The 21,197-nt window shown below is 47.0% G+C and overlaps 1 protein-coding gene across 3 annotated transcripts in view; it reads left to right on the top strand.

Moving 5' to 3' along the window:
* Positions 1-21,197, top strand: part of SYN1 (synapsin I) — a 114,151-nt gene that overhangs the window by 21,916 nt on the left and 71,038 nt on the right. For 2 of the 3 annotated variants that reach the window (XM_053370362.1, XM_053370363.1), the window contains exons 2-4: positions 12,407-12,464; positions 14,899-14,990; positions 20,304-20,460. In XM_053370362.1, the coding sequence (XP_053226337.1) occupies positions 12,407-12,464; positions 14,899-14,990; positions 20,304-20,460 (307 nt within the window). Of the gene's footprint in view, positions 1-1,922; positions 2,048-12,406; positions 12,465-14,898; positions 14,991-20,303; positions 20,461-21,197 lie in introns of those variants that run through there. The other variant, XM_053370364.1, reaches the window with a different exon arrangement.

Here is a 21,197-nt window from a genome sequence, read left to right as displayed (position 1 = left end):
TTGTCTGCACTTGGCCCTTGGGACTGGGCCCAGGCCGCACCTCATACTGGTCCTGCTTTCCCTCCTTCTTTAATGGCTTTGCCTGCCTGGAATAGATCCTTGGAAGTCTGATCATGCATTTTGCTTGCCCTGTGGGAGGACAGAAAGATGTGTGGGTAGAAACCAGCCTACTGTACAAAGGTAAAATTCACATGACTTTCTCTTCCAACTTTTGCCTCCCAGAATGGAATGTGGCTCCCAGAAGAAAATGTGGCCCTTGGGGTGAAAAGTCCCCTCACCTCTAGGCAACTAGTAAGCATGTTCCAGTGCAGTTTTCCATGCACATTTAGCAGGCAAATGTTGCTGTGTTGTTTGTCAGGCATCAGAACAGACTCCACCCACACAACTTGAGTTAGAGGCAGTGTGCAATGGAATGGCTGTAACCCAAGCAGCATACAGTGGTACTTCGGGTTACATACGCTTCAGGTTACACACTCCGCTAACCCAGAAATAGTATCTCGGGTTAAGAACTTTGCTTCAGGATGAGAACAGAAATCACGCAGTGGCGGCAGCAGGAGGCCCCATTAGCTAAAGTGGTGCTTCAGGTTAAGAACAGTTTCAGGTGAAGAACGGACCTCCGGAACGAATTAAGTTCTTAACCTGAGGTACCACTGTACAATCATGGAATTGTAGAATTGGAAGGTACCCCTGCAATGCAGGAATCTTTTTGCCCAATGTGGAGCTTGATCACATGACCCTGAGATTAAGAATCTACCAACTGAGCTGTACACATTTTGGGGGCTTTTGAGGGTTTGAGTTGGATAATACAGAATAGGAGCCTGTAAGAACATGTTGCAGTCATGCAGCAGAAGCTGTCCATGTTGCAATGCAGATGATATGCATGTTTGCAAGGTGACTGCTGCGCCAAAGATGCAGCACTGTGTAACAAAGCAGTCTGCTATGTTCTGTAAGTAAATAGCATCCTATCCAGCAGGGCGTGCATCCTGTAGCAGAAAAACAGGGTCCTGCCTCCTGGAGGGTAAACCCAAAATTTCAATGCAGGGCTTTGCATAAATTGAAGGCGTCGGGAATGCAGTGCAGGCTACCATAGGATTTTGCAGTTTTCTTGAGGAGTCCGGAAACAGGTGATTTGGAATGGTGCAGGATTTTGCAGCCTACCTGTGAAATGCTTTTTCAGAAAGCTGTTGCCATCTGCCCTCCTGAGAGGCCCATTAACTTTCTAAAAACTGCAGCGAAAACAGCTCACGTCCCCTTGCTAGCTGTTTTCGCTGCAGTTTTTAGCAAGAGACTCTCCGTCGGGCAGATTTCAGTAGCTTTCGGGGGGAGTGATTCATAAGTAGGCTGAAAAATCGTGAAGGGAGACGAGGTCGCGTTTTGTACAGAAAAGTGCATCCACGGAAGAAACACGCATCCGTAGCACCGCAGGCTGCAGTCTCCCGAAGGTTCACACGTTCTCTCTCCCCAAGCGCAGTTTTCCATTGCTACAGAGAGATCGGGGAAGGGAATGCGGATTTATTTAGCAGAGACTGCTGCACTCTTCGACACGCAGACTTTAGTTGCAATGCGTACGTGTGTGTATGCTTCCGTATGGATGGGTTTGGGGTGGTTGTTGTTGTTTTGCGATGCGGAAAAGTCTGAGTTTTAGGATGCAACCATCGTTGGCCGGGGGAGAGAAAGGGATTTTGGTGCAGAGTTCGATGCTAAGAAGGGACCATTGTTGTTCCCTTCTTGTTGCCCTGCCAGGCGTTCCTTTCCACCGATTGCTGGCCTTTAGCTTGGGAGTTCTGCAGCCGCTCGGGCTCCAGAATAGCTCGCACCGCGGGGGGATGGAAGGAATACGCTAGGCAGGATCTTGGGATCTCGCGGTGCGCACGGCTGAAGCATCCTCGTCTCTCTCTCTCCTCCCTCTCTCATCCGACTGAGTCAGGAGGTTGCGGGGGCGCCTCAGAGATGCTCCAGCCACAGAATGGAGCGGGGGAGAGAAAAACGGTCCGGGATCGGAGACTGGAGGAGGGCACGCCGTAGCATCGCAGCCCGGTCGAGAGGGGTAATCTCTCTCTGCCCCCTCCAAATAGCCGCTTCATAGGATTTAAACATAATCTTTGCTCCTAGGGGATCCCGGAAGGGGAGCGGGGCATAGTTCACTTCGCTGCCCCTCGACTCAGAGAAGCCTAGGGAACAATTGTCAGAGTTGCCTGCAAAGAGGCTGTGAAAGCACTACGGGAGTTGTAACTCTCTGAGGGGAATGGGGTGGGGTGGTCTCCCCACTCTCGTCGCTTCTAACACTCCCGTCGCCAGGACACTCTGGCGGAAGCCCAGGCTGCTTAGAAATGGCGTGGCGCTGCTTTAAACATGCAGCGCGGAAGCAGAGCCATATCTGGGCTCCCTTGCGCCCTTGGCGAGGAGATGTGGGGCGCACAGGCCGCTAGCCACTCCGAGCCAGAGTGGAGAGGGTTTTTTATGCCCCCCCCGAGCCTGTGCCCTTGGTGGGGGCCAGCATAGCCAACCCCTAGGTCTGCCCTGTGCGGAAGTTGGGAGAAAGGCGCAAAGGGTGCTGTGGGTGCAGGAGTCGGCTCTCTCCCTGTGAAGAGAAAAGGGCCTGGTGTTGCGGGCGGGGCGGGGGAGAAGGGCAGGGGCACTGGAGCGTTGGCTCAGGCAGGTTTTTTCTCCAGCAGTGCCCTGTGATCCGGAAGGGGGGTGGCTCCTGGGTTGTCCCTGGCTCTAATTGCAGAGTAGGGTGTTACTGAGCCAGAAAAAGGGGCATTTATCGGGGCAGAATTCAGCCAGAAAGAAGGAGGTCAAATAGGGCTGACTGGAACATGCCTCCCCCTGCAAAAAAGGGGGGTGGGAGGGAGCCCAATGTGTGCCCTAGAAAGCAGCCCAGAATCATATGCCGGGTGTCTGAGTCTAGTTGTAAAGGGAGGCAGTTTGAGAATCTCTGGTCTCATGATTTGAGAGGAAGAAGGGTCATGAGATTCTCAGCCCAATTCTGACAGGAATGATGCCTGGGCATTTTGGTGGGCTACCTGTTCCCAAACTGGGAAGGCAAAGCTCGACTTGGTGAATTGAGGGAGTCAGGGACTCCTAGGTTCTCCTCTAACTGTGCTGGAAATATGGGGTTTAGGGCAGGCTTTGCCAACATGGTGCCCTCCAGCCATTTGGGGCTAAACCCCCCACCTGCCATAGCCATAGGCACGCTGACTGGCGAGCAGCTACAGTGCCAAACCACTGCAGGTGGGCAAAGGTTGGTCTGCGGGGCTGGAATGAGCAGAGGGTGGGGAGACCATTCATTCTGACCCTGCTGGGCACCAGAGCTGCACAACCGTTGCTGAAGATCCCTGGGGATGACAAGTACCAGTAGCATTGTCAGGGAATGCTTTCAGGTGGGCTCATGCTTGGACGATGCGCAAGCCCCTCTGCTGGGTCCTGGCTTTCCCCCTTTAAGCTGTGTGTCTGCAGCCGGGCTCCCTCGCTGCTGCTGCTGCTGCTGCTGCGTCTTTCAGTTTGCGCCGTCCTGTCCCTGCTGGGCATTTGGTTGCTGAGAGGAGACTGAGCTGTAAACGGAGGGGAAAGCTTCTTATTTTTAGCTGCTGTGTGTCTAGACTCCCTCAGAGCTGGAAGCAAAATTCCAAAGGTCTTGCTGCCCTGCCTGCCTACCCTGCCCATTTTCCACGAACCTGAATGTTTGTGTGTGGGCACGAGGGGGCGCCATATTACAAGAACTGGATTTGCTGAAAGGGGATTAGAATGGGCTGCAAAATGGACCCCAAAGCCCTGCCCCTGACCTGCTGTGATTGTGCCTGTGGGTTAACTGCCTTTGCAGCCATTGATGGCCTCAATAGGAGGCCAGGAGAGACAAAAGGAAATATTGCTTCACAGAACATGTAACTAGCCTGTGGAATTCATTGCCACTAGGTGTGGTGGATTTCACTACCACAAGCCGCTAGGTTAGGTGGCTGTAAAATAAGATTTAACGGAGTCCTGGTTTTAAAATATGCATACTGCAAAGTCCTGTGGTACCTTAAAGACCAACCCATTATAACATCAGTGAGAGGGCAAGATGACTGAGAGAGGGCAAGATGGCGACGGAGGTAGCAGCCTAATCAGAGCCTCCGACTTCAACTAAGCGTTTTTACTAGTTTTTATTAGTTTTAGCCTCTTCAAGACCTCAAAACTGCACCTTAAGGACCCTAAAGACTATTGGCTGTCTGTCTTGTCGCCTCGTTTTAATTAGCTTATTCTTTTATTGTTTTATTGTTTTACTGTCACACTGTTTACTGATACTGCTACACTGACTTACAACCTTGGAGCTCCCGGACGACGGACTGGCTTGAAATACAGCCAAAGAAGCAGAGGAAACCGCTGAACTCCACTGAGCCTAACTTCGATAAGTCCAAGAACTCCCCCATGAATACCCTCCCGCCCCAAGTTAAGGCTTAAAGAGGGAAAGGTAGGGAGGCTCCCTGATCCAACAGCCTGGATACCGGTTTTCCAAACTTTACCTCTACCTTTACTTCTACAATAAAGTGCCCAATAAGGGAAGCTTTCAACTTAGAGAATGATGTTCACAAGACAGAGCTATAAAGAGCTGGGAATCCCCCTCACCAAAGCGGCTGAACCCTCTACAAGAGGAAGGCAGGTGAAAATCTCACAATATTTTAAACCAAAAACAGACAAAATAAATAATGCTGACAAACGACACCCCCACGAATGGTCCATAGACCGCACCAGGTACGGGGAGCTTATGGAAACAGACGAAGAAGGGGTGGAAGTCAATCTGGCAACGGAAATAAAACAAGTTGCCATAGAAGATGAAACCTCAGTGAATCAACCGGGGCTGGAGCAGGAACAAGAGTCAAAAGAGGAAAACCCAGTAATTGAGACAGATGAGCCCTCCCAAAGACCCAGGCCCGGGGAGAAGATGGGGTTTCACACTGTGACGAATGAGGACCTGGAGGACACAAGAGCCCAATATCTGGACTTGGAATGCCTCCCCTACACACTAACAGGGCTATATAATGATCTGTTAAATGAAGAGAAGTTGCAGATAGGCAGAGAACTGGGACACATCAAAGACTTCCTCTCAGAATGCTTGGGCCTACTTACCACCCTGACTGAAATAACTAGGAGAATAGACAACTTGCATTCATATAAAGTTCTCTCTAGCACACCAAACGATAACAGCATTAAGGAAAATAAAACCCGACACGATGTGGAAAAAAGGAAAACATCTAGGACCAAAGCAAATCAGAAGGGAAACTTAATTGACCCTAAGAAACCCCTCTTAAAGGGGAAGTGTCCCAGGAATAAAGAGAAGAAGCCCAAGAACCTAAAAATGGGAAGGAAGACAAAGCTCCCATCTCGAACAAAGAAAACGAACTTCACAAGACTATTTAAGCTATTAGAGAATTCAAATCCAACGAGCCCAGCTAACCCAGTTCTGCCACCCCTTGATAAAAGCCGAAGCCCAAGCCCAAATAAAAACCTCCATAAGGCTGGGCTTTTCAATTCAACAGAGGAACTCCATAAGGCTAGGCTTCATAATTCAACAGAGCAACTAGCGCTCCCGAATGGAACCGCAGGAAAATCAAGGGAAAACCCGACCCCTAAGCAAGAAACTACTCCTAAAACAACATACTCTCACAGAAATCTAATTCTAAATAAACAAAAACTTATCATCCTACCTGTATACATGCACAAAGATCTCCTTTCCCCAGCACAACAGAGAATCTATATTCTCAAGAAAACTGAATTAGCCATTAGAGGGTTCGTCCCAGCAGAAAACTTCATTAATGTTAAATTTCTGCCATCAGACAAGGACCTAAACAGAGTTGTGGTAACATTCAGAGACTGGCACACAACCAAACTAGTTTCAGACAATAAGGACAAGCTACAAAGGGTTGGATTGCAGGTGACTCACCTATTTGAAGTGTCCGGTACTCCCACTCCTCTCATCGAAACAATCGACTGATAAGATAAAAATAAAGCCGACAATGTCTATGATGGACAAGAACTGTAAGATGCTTCAACTAGAGGCAGACAAAGCCCCAAACCAGCTGGCTAAAAGACCAAAAACCCTATCCCCAATTTACGCACCAGACGAAAGCTCCAGCATAGAGAAGGAAAACCGCTTCATAGCAACTATTGAACAAATACATAAAGCTCAGGACGCACTAATTGAAAGATTAGCATCCATAAGGAAATCTATTACCCTCCTAGCCACACCCGTCACCAGGGAATTTAACTATGCAACTTATACCACAAAACCTTTATCCAACAGTGAGTGGATACTAAGGCTATTCCTATCGCCAGAGGAACTGGGACCTACGGAACCACCCATAACAAAGAAAACAATAACACATCAAGCTGAAATAGCGCTACCACCAGGCAAGAACGGTTCAATCTTTGTGGACAACCTAGGAGCCCTAGACACCATTCACACGGATGACTGAAATAAGGTCACGGGGAAAGAACGCCCCTCCGGGACACTAAAATATGTCCAAGTACACACCGTGCCAAAATGTCCCACTACACACCCCAAAAGGGACATAATGAATGATAAATCCCAAATTGGCCATAAACCTAAGTTTGATCATCCCTTGAGATGTCTGACAATCAAAAATCACAAGCTGACCACCTGTACGTGGAACATCGCAGGGTGGGGAGCTAAAAGTAAAGATCCCAATCTAATGGACTTCCTCACTAAATTTGACATCCTGTTCATCCAGGAAACCTGGTCAATAGACGAGCTCTACCTGGATAATTACCACTCGTGTATAAAAAGAGCAACACCTAGTCAAAGAGGGGGCAGACCCAAAGGAGGCTTAGCCTTACTGTTCTCAACGCAGATACAAGCTAATATTACCCAATTACCTTCCAATGATGAATGGTCTGTAGCAGCAGTTTTAGATTTTGGACAAATCAAACTGCTATGCATAAACTTATACTTACCTACATGTCGACGGCAGGCACAAGTAGAACAACTATGGAAAGAAGTGGAAGCCCACGTGGTGCAATGGAGGAGACAACACCCGTCAGCCATGATATTACTAGCTGGTGACCTAAACGCAAGAGTGGGCCCCAACGACAACACCCTATACGCACATTTTCACCAATGGCCTCCAGAAATGGAAATTATCCCACCCCTAATGACAAGATCATCCTACGATAAGACATGCAACATTGGAGGACTACATCTAGCACAGATGGCCTACAGACAGAATCTACACTTACTGAATGGGGCTATATAAGGAGATTATCCTGGTCAATATACATATTGGTCAGGACACAAACTGTCAATGATAGATTATTGCATTGTTTCCCAGGACCTGATCCCTAGGATATCAAAATTCAACATTACAGCAAGAGCTGAAAGTGATCACCTACCTTTATCCCTCGTGTGTGATTTACCCTTTGAGCTGCCCAAACCACAACACAGATATCAACCAGATCTAACACCCGGAACAGGCCTCAAGAAAATCAGATGGAATGGACAAGTGAGCGAGCGGATATCTAACTGGTACAAATCTGAGGAGAGCTACCGTCTCTCAAAAGCAATTATGGAAGGGTGCTTAGAAATAGAGGAGAGTGCCCCGAACATGATGACAACATATGAAATGCTTATACAAAAAATTCAAGAGTTTGTTGTAAAACCGAATTCCAAGTCTCCCCACCATAGGAAAAACTTCCAGGGAGTGGTTCGATCATGAGTGTATAGCCTCCAAGAAATCATTGATCCACTCCTTCATCTGCCATAAGGATAATCCAACAGAGGATAACAGACAAAAGATGCTTGAAGCCAAAAGAAGTTACAAAGAACTCCTGACACAAAAGAAAAGGTACGCAATGAAGTTATTATGGCAGCAACTGATAGAGGCCTCCAAATCAAGTAACCCATCATTATTCTGGAGAATCGTAGCTGTACAGCCGGATAGGGGCCTATCACAACTATCCTGCTGCATATCAATGAAAGCCTGGGAAACACTCTTTCATAATCTTTACGAGGAATCTAGCGACGAGTCCTATGCATTAGACATACCGGAAGACCAGATACAGCCATGGCCAGCAGTCTCAATAACAGAGACTCATCTGCTGATTGACCAACTAAAGAACGGAAAAGCCCCCGGAATTGACTGTATACCAGCGGAACTTTTTAAAACCAATGCGAACTGGTGGGCCCCCTTGCTAGCCTCTCTGTTCACATACATAGATAGAACTGCACAGATTCCATACGACTGGGGGACTTCCATCATTATTCCCATTTACAAAAAAGGCTTGAGGGACGATCCCTCCAACTATAGACCTATAAGCCTCCTGAATATAATAAGTAAATTATACGCTAAACACCTCAGCGAGAAACTGTGCGAATGAATAGAAAGAGCGAAGATTCTTGATGATGCACAGGCAGGATTTAGACAGGGGAGATCCACAATGGATCACTGCCTGATCTTACAGCACCTAGCTGAGAAATACACGTCGCACCACAATCACCACCTATTCGCAGCATTTGTAGATTTTAAAGCAGCCTTTGACTCCATCCCAAGAACCCGACTCTGGGACAAACTCAACAAATCATCCATAGACCGACGTCTGCTGCTACTAATATACAAACTGTACAACAACACACGACTTCGTATAAGATGCAGCCAAGAAGGTCAACTCTCTAATTTCATTAGAACAACAAAGGGAGTTAAACAAGGATGCATTTTGGCCCCCTTTTTGTTCAACATCTATATAAACTCCCTAATAGACCACTGTGATGGGATGGTGAGCTGCTTGTGCGTAAAATCCTAGTCCCTCAGAGTTTGGCTAAGTCCACAAACCTCTGTCTGTGACGGAGCTCCTTAAGCATGGCTCCATCAGTCGCTCGTAGAATCGGACAGTGGGCGTTTACGGAACTTCTTCCAGCATAAAAGCTCCTTAACGGAAACGCGTCTTCTGGACTCTCGGCGTGACAGTTTCCGGCGTGGAGTGGGTGTCCCTATAGGAGGTCCTGAAACCTCCCCACTGTTCTCGCTTGAAGTGTCTCTGAGCCCTCCCTCCGACTCACTTTCCCTTGGAACTCCACTTCTCCCCCTGCTGGTTCCCTCCTCAGCTGAATGGTCTCTCTCACCCTCTGTGAGCCCTTTCACCTCCTGCTCCTCAGATGGCAGTTCCCTGACAACCACCTACAAGGAGCGGATACACACGCCCCAAAATTAGCAGACAAAAAACTGCCTATCCTACTCTATGCAGACGATGCGGTGATATTGTCCCAGACTCAGATTGGCCTCAAAAGAGCGCTTAACAGCTTATCCCAATATTGTAGAGAAGAGAAACTAGCAGTGAACTACCAAAAAACAAAAATCATGGTTTTCTCTAACAAAAGAAAAATATACAGATGGAATTTAGACAATCAGGAGATTGAACAAGTGACATGCTTTAAATACCTAGGAGTTATATTCCAAGCATCAAGGAAGAAGACGGCCCACATAAATTACAGCTCCTCTACAGCACAAAAAAGTACAACAGCAATTCTAAGATTCCATCGTACAACGGGAGGAAATTTCATTCCTGCTGCAATTAAACTATTCGTTGCAAAACCAACAGCACAAATACTATACTGCGCACCACTCGTCTCCCTCTCTAATCTAGACCCATATGAAAAGATACAATCAGGTTTCCTTAGATCACTCCTGCTAACACCTAAATGCGTCCCAAACGCCTCCCTACGACTGGAAGCGGGCTTATACAGCATTAAAGCCAAAGTATGGATAAGAACCTTATGCACTTGGCTAAGACTTAACAACTCGCCAGTTGGACTACTTTCCCTGATGCTTCTTGACAAATTCCAATCTAGTTGGTTGAAGGGCACTCTCAGAAAACTGGCCACATATGGTCTCTCCCCAGATTATTTATTAAGTTTAGAAAGGGGAAGGGCCAAGAACATAATCAAAGAAAGACTCAGGGACATTGAAGTCCAAAATGACTTTAATCAACTTCCGATAACTTATAAACTTCTATACAATCCCCAAAGGCCCCATCTAGCAAACTATCTCAAAGTTCTAGACAACGCTAAACACCGATGGGCATTTTCCAGGGCCCGCTTTAACGCTCTCCCTTCAGCTCTTCTAGAGGGAAGATACAATAAAATACCGATCGAACAAAGATTATGTCCCTGTAACAGCAACGAAATCGAAACCATTGGGCATGTCATCTTATACTGCCCATTATATCGAGACTCAAGAAAAGAGCTGATCGAACGAGCAATGATGTCAACAAGCAATGATGTCAACAACGGAGTTCAAATTGTAAACATCGAAGGAACGATAACAAACAGTAGTGACACCTGAATTGAATTTTTAAAACCTTAAAAGGCGAAACCTGGTCATAAATATAAGCACCAATTCTGTGAACTGACCATATTTCTACTGTTATTTGTAGCACAATACTACTTTTAATGTCATATTTTTATGAATTGCTTTCTGGTCACTGACCGTATTAAAGATATTTGATTTGATTTATAACATCAGTTTTTGTGGACTAAAGGACACCGCCAGTGGACTTAGGCACCCAAGCTGATGAGAGCATAGGAGAGAGTCCAGCACCCTCTTCTCACAGTGGCCAGCCAGGTGCCTGTGCGAAGCCTGCCAGCAGGACTTGAGTTCTCTCCTGACATTCAGTTCTCAGCAGCTGGTATATAGCGGTGGACTGGCTCTGACTGTGAGGGTAGAAAATACCCTTTGTGGCTCTTCATGATTCCACATTAAAGAGATTTGTGATGGCTAACTCTGGAAACAGTGGCAATGGAAGGTCCGTCGGTGGCTGTTTGCCTTGATGGTTGCATGGACCTTCCATGTACACAGGCAGTCAATCCTTGAGTCCGGTCAGGGAATGAACCTCCGTTTCATGCATTGTTTGTGAAAGTCCAGTGGCATCTCTGACTGCTTTTGGAAACAGAAGGGATGTGCACTTCTGTGAGGCTTGTGTGAATGTCCTGGTGGATTCATGAGCCCCATGTTAATGGGTGGAAGGCGGACCACCATTTTAAAATTACTATTATTATCATTAGATTTATTATCCACCAGCAGGCCCCAGGTTGCAGCAGTATTAGAACACATTATTAGAACCAGCTTGAAACAAATTATAACCATGACTAGAGTGGGTGCTAAAAATATATGTACCTAGAGTGTCAAATTTTGATTTTCCGCTGCAGGCAGCAAAATACCAAGAGTTGTGGGGAGATTGGAGCCTGCCATAATTTGAACAACCACACTTTACACAGCAGTTCAATAAATAAATAAATAAACAACAGCAATATGGAAAGTGGGAGGAGGAAGGGAGAGTTTCATTTCCCCAGGAACAAAATACTGAGCTTTGATGATGTGACGTCCCCATGCCAGGAGCGCTGCGGGGAGAGAATACGTCTGGTTCCTTGGTGACAGATGACTAAGTACTGCACATTTAGTGCACCCAACCATCTTTACATTCTGGAAGGCCGTGATGCGTTTTGGAAGAGATGGAGGCCGTGTTCCATATGTTTCTTTGGGTAGGAACCGATCTCGAAGATAGAGGGATTCTGTTTTAAATGTCAGTAATACAATAAAGCAGCGCAGAGCAGGCAGGAATGATTGTGCTCAGAAAAGATGCTGACCAAGGCTGGAATATTCTTTAACAGCAGATAGCTACACACATTCATGTTCCATCCTTGCTCAAATTCAGTTTCCAGGGGCAGGATTGTACTAAGCCGTCCTGTCAGCACAAGGGCAGCAGGATTTCCCCTTCCCTTCCGGCTGTGTGTGCCTTGAGTCCACTCCAAATCTGCTCCAGAGGGTTGGAGGGAACCCCTAGACTAGATTTAGGCCGTGTGAAGGGGAGGGGGCTTCCATTGTGCTGCAGAAATCCTTTTGCTGACAGAACTACTTCACATTGCATATTGCCCCAGGACTTCTGTTCCCTCCAGTTCAAGGCAGGGAGAAACCTGTGGTTCTGCAGAGGCTTTTGGTCTCCAGCCTCCGCCATCCCAGACCATTGGGCATGCTGACTGATGGGAGTTGGGGATCTAGCAGCATCTGGAGGACCACAGGTGCCCCACCTCTGAGGAAGCGGGTCTTGTGCTTTGAATTGGATCAATACTTTTTGGCTTCATAGGCCTAGCTCGGATCCAGCCCTGTTGTACTGTGGCTGTGGTGTGGCCATGCAGATGAGTTGTTTGTGTTTGTGCTGCTGGCTCCAGTTGGGATCATTATAAGCTTAGAGATTAGATTGTAGAACCGTAGAGTTAGAAGGAACCATGAGGATTGTCTAGTCCAACCCGTGGGACTCGAACCCACGACCCCAAGATTAAGAGTCTCTTGCTCTACCAACTGAGCTAAATGTGGTGTTTTGCTTACTGTCAGAGACATTAACAATGCCTTTCTTCTTCTAGGGCAAAATATTTCAAGGGGAAGAAGCTTCATGGGGAGATGGACATCAAAGTTGAGCAGGTAAGCCAGTGTCCAGTGTGGGGGACTCAAGAGCCAAAAGCCTTATGGGCTCAGGCTGGAACCTAGTGAGGACTCTCCACAGTCCACACTCTCCACAGGCTCTGACAAGAATAGGGATGTGCACCATCTTGGCACCTGGGACCGGCAGGCGGAGTGGAGCGGTTGACTTGGCTTTGCTTGCTATCATTGGCCTGGGCTTGGCTAACAGGATGGTGTATTCTGTTTGCTGTGGTTGCAGCTCCTCCATCATGAGCTGGAAAGCACATTTGTCTAGACCCAGAAGCAGCACCCACCTTTGGGTACCTATGGCAGCCCTCGACCTGCAGCCTGGTCCACTGCTGGCCCCTGCTCTACCAGCCCCACCCCGGCTGGTGCTTCAGTCAGTGATGGGTGGCTCGGCCCGGGAGCTGCTATTTTAAATCTCCACAATGTCCTCAAGGTAGCATCTTTTTGTGGCATTGTGGGAAATATAAATGGCTGCCTCTTGGTGTTGCAGGTGATCCAGAGCACTCCTTGGGGCCAACCAAGGGTGCCAACTTGAATAATATATGGGTGGGCCAGCTAAGCCCCACCCTGCATAATTGTTCACGTGATGTGCACACACATCGTTTGAATGGCAATGCACATCAAATTTGGGCCTCCCCCAGCCCCCTATGGGGCCAACTGATCTAAGAGCAGAACTCCTCAAACCTGTGGTCCTGTTTGTGACCCCAGACTGACACTAGTCGCCTGCATGCACATCGCCAAAATTTGTCACTGAGGAAGCTCACATTTTAAACCTTGAAGACACCATGTGTGTCTGCAGTTGGCAATAGGTGAGCACGCTGCCCGTTTATGAAAGAAGCTCCGGCCTCATCCTGACCCTCTCCGTCCTCCCTGGGGGAAGGCAAGTTGCCGTTCATTGTTCACTCTCTTCCCCCCAGCCTGAGGCTGAGCCAGGGCAAGGTCCTGAGGCGGCTTTTGTGGCTGAGCCACTGGCGCAAACCTCTGCCTGACTCAGAAATAATGGACGCAACAACCACAGTGAGAGCAGGAAGTGAAACTCAGGGCTGATGGTTTAGGTCAGCAGTTTCCGAGAAGTCTTACTTTCTGAGAATCCTTTTAACATCACTTTGTCTCCCCCTTTTTTATTTCAAAGGGGAAACAAACAAGCAGACTCACACATACAAAAACACACAACATGCAACGGAAAGCAGACCTATGTAAACCCCTATAAGAAAAGTGTTCAGCTCAAACAATTGTGCATCATATTCTGAATCTCTTCTGAAGATTGATAGATGCATTGGCATTTAATTGTTGGTTTGCCGTTGGAGGAACCTCTGTGCATTATGGTGAAGTCTGTTGTGTTTTGGGTGCACACTGAGTTCACGCAGGGCGGTTGCTTAGGTCTTGGTTTACCCCTGTGAACTGAGAATGAGCCTTGCAATGGGGGAGGCGGAATTCAGGCTGATTGGAGCTGCTTTCTTCTTTTACTTGAACCCCAAAGTCTACCGACCTTGTGCAAAATGCACATACACCATTTATTCATTAATTTTATGTATTCTTAAATTTGCACACCACCCTATACCTGCACATTTCAGAGCAGTTACAACATAAAATCACAATATAAAAACAATACTTAATAAAAACAAAAACAACACGATTAACCTCCTCCTCCCCAGCACATTTTTAAAAGGCGTTGGCTGTCAATCAGCTCAAGCCCTGGTTAAAAATGGGCTTCTTTTAACTGCTGCGATGTGAAATTGTGCTTTTCCCCCTTGGACCAGGCATGTTTTTTTTAGCTAATACCCAGGGCCGTCTTTAGTAGATGCAGCACAGGGGTGCAAATATCCGCCCAGCGCCCCCAAATTACCACAGATAGTGGGGGGATGGCGAAGCTGCGCACTGTCAGGCATCGGGAGGGCAACTCTCCCCCATGCCACTGCGGGAGAGCAATATGGTTGGCGGGGTGCAGCTGTTGGGTGTGCAGGGAAAGCAGAGGCTGCCGGCAAAGCCGCCCAGCTCCCCCACTTGCTGGGGTGCCCCTGAGAGGCTAGTGCCCTGGTGCGACGCACCACTAATCCCTATGGGAAAGATGGCTCTGCTAATACCAGTCCAATGCCCTTGAGTGAGGGGTGTGGTAGCTTTTTGGTTCTATATATTCTGTTGTAGCTGCACTGGATGAGTGTACACAGAAAGGCAGTCTAAAAACATTTATAAATAAATAAAATTCCTGATCTTCTTACTGAAGAGATTCTTGAAAGGACCACAGGGTTTCCTGGGACTTAAGTCAGCACACGAAACCATTCCAGTTGCGAACCTGCGAACTGTCCTGCCTATGTCTTTCAGGCTTTCTGTGTATCCCTGGTCCCTCCATAGAGTCAGGAGGGGGGCTGCTGACTGAACTGTGTGTGCTGCTTGGTCCATGACTAGGTCTTGTGGGTGTCTCCTGCAGGCAGAGTTCTCCGATCTCAACCTGGTGGCTCATGCCAATGGCAACTTCTCCGTTGACATGGAGGTTATACGCAACGGTGTTAAGGTAGTCAGGTAAGTGGCAGTGCCTGTCCTTCGGTGGCTCGTTCAGCTTGTTTTGACTCAGGTGCCCAAGTGTTTTCTCTGCTCATGTTTCAAGGCACTTCCACACAGTGGGTATTTTAGAGTGGGATCCAATCCCACACAGCAAATAAAGGTCGGTGGTCCTGTCATCTCATCTCCCTGCAAACAATTCAGGATGAATGCTCCTTAAATATCGAATGTCACCTAATCTCCATGTAAACAAAGCAGGATGAATGCTTAAAAATCAGGTCATCTGGAAGCACCCTTGGAAGCGCTTTCCCTTCTAAGATGAGGCAAACGTGTATCTTGAGCTTTTCTGTGCGCACACCTTGATCTACCCACACGTACTTGTTATCCCTGAGAAACGTAAATAACAGGATATATTTATCCGAACGTCTTCAAACTTACACGACCCTTTAAAAATTAGCTGATGAAGGTGAATACATCGAAACAGGGCCCTGTCCTGGTTTCTAATCCATAATTGACTTCTGACTTCTGCTCTATGCTTGAAACTGAGTCTCCATCTGCAAGCTGATAAATTATAAGGATCAACATTATTGTCGAGTGAAAAAGAGAAAATCTTTGTAACAAATTATTGTGTTATACATATCTTTATGAGTTTGAGTTTGTAATCTTTGTTAAGAGTTTGTAATCTCTATTTGAGTTCGTAATCCTTGTCAGAATACATACTTTTGAACTGATTAGTTTTTGTTACTCTTGACTATTGATTGAGGGACCACTCCCACTATTGAAACTTACATTGGCCTGAGTTCTTGGTGTGCTTTTTTCTTGGTACATTTAATAACAAGAACTCCAACTTATTTAAGGTTGGGAGTTCTGCAATGACAAAGTTCAAAAGGTGTGCGTTCAGCTCCCTTTGTTGGCAATCTGTTCTGGAGATACACTGCAGTGCATGCTGCGTCTGCCCACAACTTATGGGGTAGAGATGCATCCTTTAACATGCACCTTGTCATCTCCATGATGGACCTGAACTTTCTCTCAGCTATGGAATTCTGTTGTGGGGTATCAGGAATTGTGGTTACATGCTCAATTCCTTCCTTCGCTAGGAGAGATTGCATGTCATTTGAACAATATTCACCCCCATTGTCAGTCATTAGCATAGCTGGAGCTCTCTGGAATTTGTTCTTCACCATCGCAAGTTAGTCCTTGAACATTTCCAGCATTTCACTCTTTTCCTTGATGAAATAACACTGCACAATAATTTGAAAAATCATCAAGAAATATTGGTATGTACCTGTTCTTCCCCATTGAAGGAACATTCATAGGTCCACATAAGTCACTGTAGACTATGTCAAGCACTTTGTTGCTTCTCTGCTTGGTCCAAGGAGGAAATGAAAGTTTAACTTATACATTTTGTTGGTGTTGTGTTGCTCTTTGTTACCTGCAGTCCCCTTGCAAGCTCTTTTCTGTAGATCCAGAATGGTGTTGGTGTCTCTGTGTCCAAGTCTTCTGTGCCACAGCTCCAGGTCCGCCTCATGCTTATGGTTTGAGTGTGCCACCTTAGCAGACTGCTTCTCTGAAAGATCAACCTCATATATGCCATTTATTAGCTTGGCTTGAACAAACACTTCACCATTCTTAGTCACATTACATTCTCCATTACCAAACGTTATTTGAAAACACTTTCTGTCCAAACTGGACACACTAAGCATATTACAACTCAGTTGTGGAACATATAAAACTCTTTCCACAATAGTATCCATTGCTTCATTGTTTATATTACATTTCAAAGTTACAGAACCTGCACCTTGAGGTTTAACAACAATGCCACCTGCAATTTCAATATGAGATTCAACAATATCATTAATATCAGTAAAATAGTCCTTTTTATATCCAAAATGTGAAGAAGCTCCAGAGTCAACAATCCATTTGTTTGATTTATTTTCATGTCTCTGAACAGTTAAACTCTTTTCTTGCAAAAGTAAGGTGTGTTCACATTTCCCCTTCTTTTCCTTTTCTTGTTTGGATCCTTACAGTTCCTTGCAATGTGGCCCTCTTTGTTACACTTAAAGCACACAACCTTCTTGGGTGTGTCTTTGGCCTTTGTAAACTGTCTAGACGCATAATTAGTGTCTTTACTCCTCACATTTTGGACTGGAGGCTCTGCTCTTGTTTTGCATTCCTGTCTCAAATATGCAGTCAGATCTTTAAAAGTTAAACCTTCTTTATAATCAAGCAAATACATCAAATTTGGATCCTAATGATGTAGGAAGAAAGAAGTCTTCATATCTTCACTGAGTGGACTTTCCGTGAGTTGAATCTTTTGTACTATAGCAGTAAACTCATTTATATGCTTTTATAATTCTGCTTTATGGTTTCATGGTATCTCCATACTGTGGGAATGTTCAGGGATGCAGGAGAGGATATATTGTCTGATTATATCCTTATCCAACTTGTGTTAACAAGTTCCACAATTTCAGCAGAGTAACATTCCCTTCTTTAAAATTTGCAGCGGCTACATTTGCTCAGGCTCGCTAAAGCCTCTATAATAACTGTTCTGGTATTTCCCCTTATTTCCTCATAATATATAAGAGACGACACAGTCTTTTACAAAAGTATAAAAAGAGTTTACTCACATTCTGTTCACAATCGGATCCCAGAAGGCAGACTTAGCTTAATGAAGTAACACACACTTGGAATCTATCTTATAAGAAGACAGTCCCTTTGTCCTCTCTTGGCTGGAAGCCAAGAGGGCATCTTTGGCTCAGTAGATGTTGTTTCTTCGATGCATGTGGTGAAAGAGAGAGATGGCTGCCCTGCCCTGTGCTTTTGTCATTACCTGCACAGGTGAGGCCACACCCACCTCTAGTCACATGCAGAGGAAGTCTGTCCCAGCCCAAAAGGAAACAGGAAGTTTACCTGCTGGCTGGATAAACATCCCTCCCCATGTGTAAACATGTTCACTCTAGGAATGTTGTACTTGACTGCTCTTGTGTTTCACATCCCACACATACATGCGCTCTAAATCATTTAAAATTTGAGACGCATCATCTCTGTAGTTAACCTGTGATAACTGTTCATCTTTAAGTCCATCAAAAATAATAGTCTTGGCTTTGCTATTTTGTAGCTTCCATAATCTATTTTTTGCTAAGTCCTCTTCACTCGAGCCACTACGCTTAGGACTTTCAATAGCATCCAAAATCTCTTGATTCTAGGAGTACTATCAAATGTTGCTTCCAGTGAACAAAATTATGCTCATTCAGCTTAGGCATTCTTGGCCCTGCATCTTCATCAAAAACCACACTAGCCATCTTAAAAATCAAAAATTTCAAAAATATTCAAAATTTCAAAAATTTGTCAAAATTTCAAAATTAAAATCTCAAAAATCTCAAAAGTAAAAACAGCTCTTTACTGTCTTAGGTACTGTGAGCTCCAAGGGAAGGAGGTGTGCTTAATTCCCTCACACAATGGAGCAATAGACCATGTTCTTACCAGGAAATAGACAAAGAAAATTACTCTTCAGCTTAGGATCTCAATCCTTTGCAATCCTTCAAAAATACGCAACACTGGGGCCAATAACCCTTTGTGGAAATGTTGTGGGTAACAGGAGAGGATATATTGATTAATATTATCCTTCCTACCGTATTTTTCGCCCCATAGGACGCACCTTTTCCCCTCCAAAAATGAAGGGGAAATGTGTGTGCGTCCTAGGGGGCGAATGCAGGCTTTCGCTGAAGCCTGGAGAGCGAGAGGCATCGGTGCGCACCGACCCCTCTCACTCTCCAGGCTTCAGGAAGCTATCCGCAAGCCTTGCAAGCCCGGCGGGAGTTCCCGCGGGCTCACAAGGCTTGCGGACAGCAGCCTGCAGCCCCTGCGATTGTCCGCAAGCCTTGCACGCCCGGCGGGAGGTCCCGACGGGCGCGCGAGGCTTGGGGCGGCAGCCTGCCGCCCGAAGCACGCAGAGCCCTCCGGAGGGCTCCCCGTGCTTTGGGCGAGTGTCCGCAAGCCTTGCGCGCCCGGCGGGAGGTCCCGATGGGCACGCGAGGCTTGGGGTGGCAGCCTGTCGCCCGAAGCACGGGGAGCCCTCCAGAGGGCTCCCCGTGCTTTGGGCGAGTGTCTGCAAGCCTTGCGCGCCCGGCGGGAGGTCCCGACGGGCACGCGAGGCTTGGGGCGGCAGCCTGTCGCCCGAAGCACGGGGAGCCCCCCGGAGGGCTCCCCGTGCTTTGGGCGAGTGTCCGCAAGCCTTGCGCGTCCGGCGGGAGGTCCCGCCGGGCGCGCAAGACTTGGGGCGGCAGCCTGCAGCCCAAAGCATGCGGAGCCCTCCGGAGGGTGCCCCGTGCTTCGGGCAGGTGTGCGCAAGGCTTGGGGTGGCAGCCGCAGCTGGGGGGGGATATATTTTTTTTATTCATTTCCCCCCCAAAAAAACGAGGTGCGTCCTATGGGCCGGTGCGCCCTATAGGACGAAAAATACGGTAACTCGCGATAGCAGAGTGCATTCCCCCTTTACACAACAGGTAGCTGGTTGCAGATTCGTTAGAATCTCTTAAGTTCTTTTATTCCTGGTAAGACCCCCTTTATCCCTCCTAAAAGAATAATGACACCACAGTCTTTATTCATAAATAACAAAAATAAGTTTACTCAGGATCAGGCAGAGCACAGTGTGATCCTTGAAGGCAGGCTTACGGCTTGAGGTTACAAATAAGTACAAATAGGTTTACCCCATATGGGAGATAACCCAGGGACTGGTGGCTGAGAGCAGCAGTGCAGTCCAGGTGAAGCAGGAAGCAGACAGGACGAAAAAGAGGGGAGGGAGGTAGCTACGTGACTTGGCCTTTTACCAGGTCTGGAAAGGTCACGCCCCCTACTGGTCACATGCAAAGGAAGGATGCTCCAGCCAGGTGTAACAGGAGGTTTGACTGGCTGGACCAACATCCCCTGCATGTGCACTCTAGCAAAACAAGTAATGTTGTACTTGACTGCTCCAGTGGATTACATCCCACAGAAAGGAGATAGGAGGGCTGTACGATAAAAGAGAATCTGAGCTACCCATTGTACCAGACAACACCAATGTATGGACTCAGCAGATGCATTCTGGTTGATTTAGCCCTGGAAAAGAATCTGTGGCTCCTTCAGTGGTCAAAGGAAAGCAAGCACATGGTCCAAGAGAACACCTGGTCTCATCTTTGAGATGCAGCAGATTAGAGATTACAGACCTGGGAGCCGAGATTCTGGGATCCTGGTGTCTCTAGGAAGCAGGCCTTATGAGCAAGGATGGGGGGGGGGGAGAGTGGTTTTCCTGGCCACCCTTGTTCTTCATTATCACGCTTCTTCTTCTTCTTCTAGGAGCCTGAAGCCAGACTTTGTGCTGGTCCGTCAGCACGCCTTCAGCATGGCCCGTGGAGGAGACCACCGTGGCATCGTGATAGGACTGCAGTATGCAGGAGTGCCCAGCGTCAACTCCCTGCATTCTGTGTACAACTTTTGCGACAAGCCCTGGGTGGTGAGTGGGGGGAGCCGATGTTTGGGGCAAGGACTGTGACTGTAGGCTTTGGACTAGGTGGTGACAACGAGTGGAGTGTTTATTGGCATACCCACAAGTTGAAGGACTAGGGGTGTGTACACACTCTATCTTTAAAGCATACTCTTCCCCTCACAGAATTGTGGGCACTGTTGTTTACCCCTTAGAGAATTATAATTATCCAAAACCCTTAATGAATGAAGAAGCCCAGGATTCCTGGAGGGACTGGATGTGTTTTGAATGTACTTTACAGGTATCATGCGTACACAGGGCTCATTTGCTCATTCTCTTCCCATGGAACCATCACTAAATTAAAAAGAAATTGACATAAAGCTGAGACACTAAAACTTGAATGGCCAGTGAAAACCAGTTAAAAGCCTTGGATAAACAGGAGAAGTGTTAACTAAATTGTGGGCAACAGGCTTGGCAGGATTCAAGCAGAGAGGCTGTTCTAGAGCATAGATGACACCATTCTTGGAGGACAAGGCGTGGCTACTAGGCATGAGGGCTATATTGCCTCCAGTATTGGAGGAGCTAGGCCTCTAAATCCCAGTGGGTGGAGAACCTGTGAGGAGAGTGCTGTTCTGCTCCGCTTATGCTTGCAGGATTCCCATGGGCTTCTGGTTGGTTGCTGTGGGAACTGGATGTTGGACTAGAGGCACCTAATCCTGCAGGGCTCTTCTTACGTTGCTGTAAGCTCACCAGATCCAGGCAAGGAT

The sequence above is a fragment of the Podarcis raffonei genome, chromosome 17 (genome assembly GCF_027172205.1).
Source record: "Podarcis raffonei isolate rPodRaf1 chromosome 17, rPodRaf1.pri, whole genome shotgun sequence".
Lineage (NCBI taxonomy): Eukaryota > Metazoa > Chordata > Lepidosauria > Squamata > Lacertidae > Podarcis > Podarcis raffonei.
This window is presented reverse-complemented; position numbering and strand designations above follow the sequence as displayed.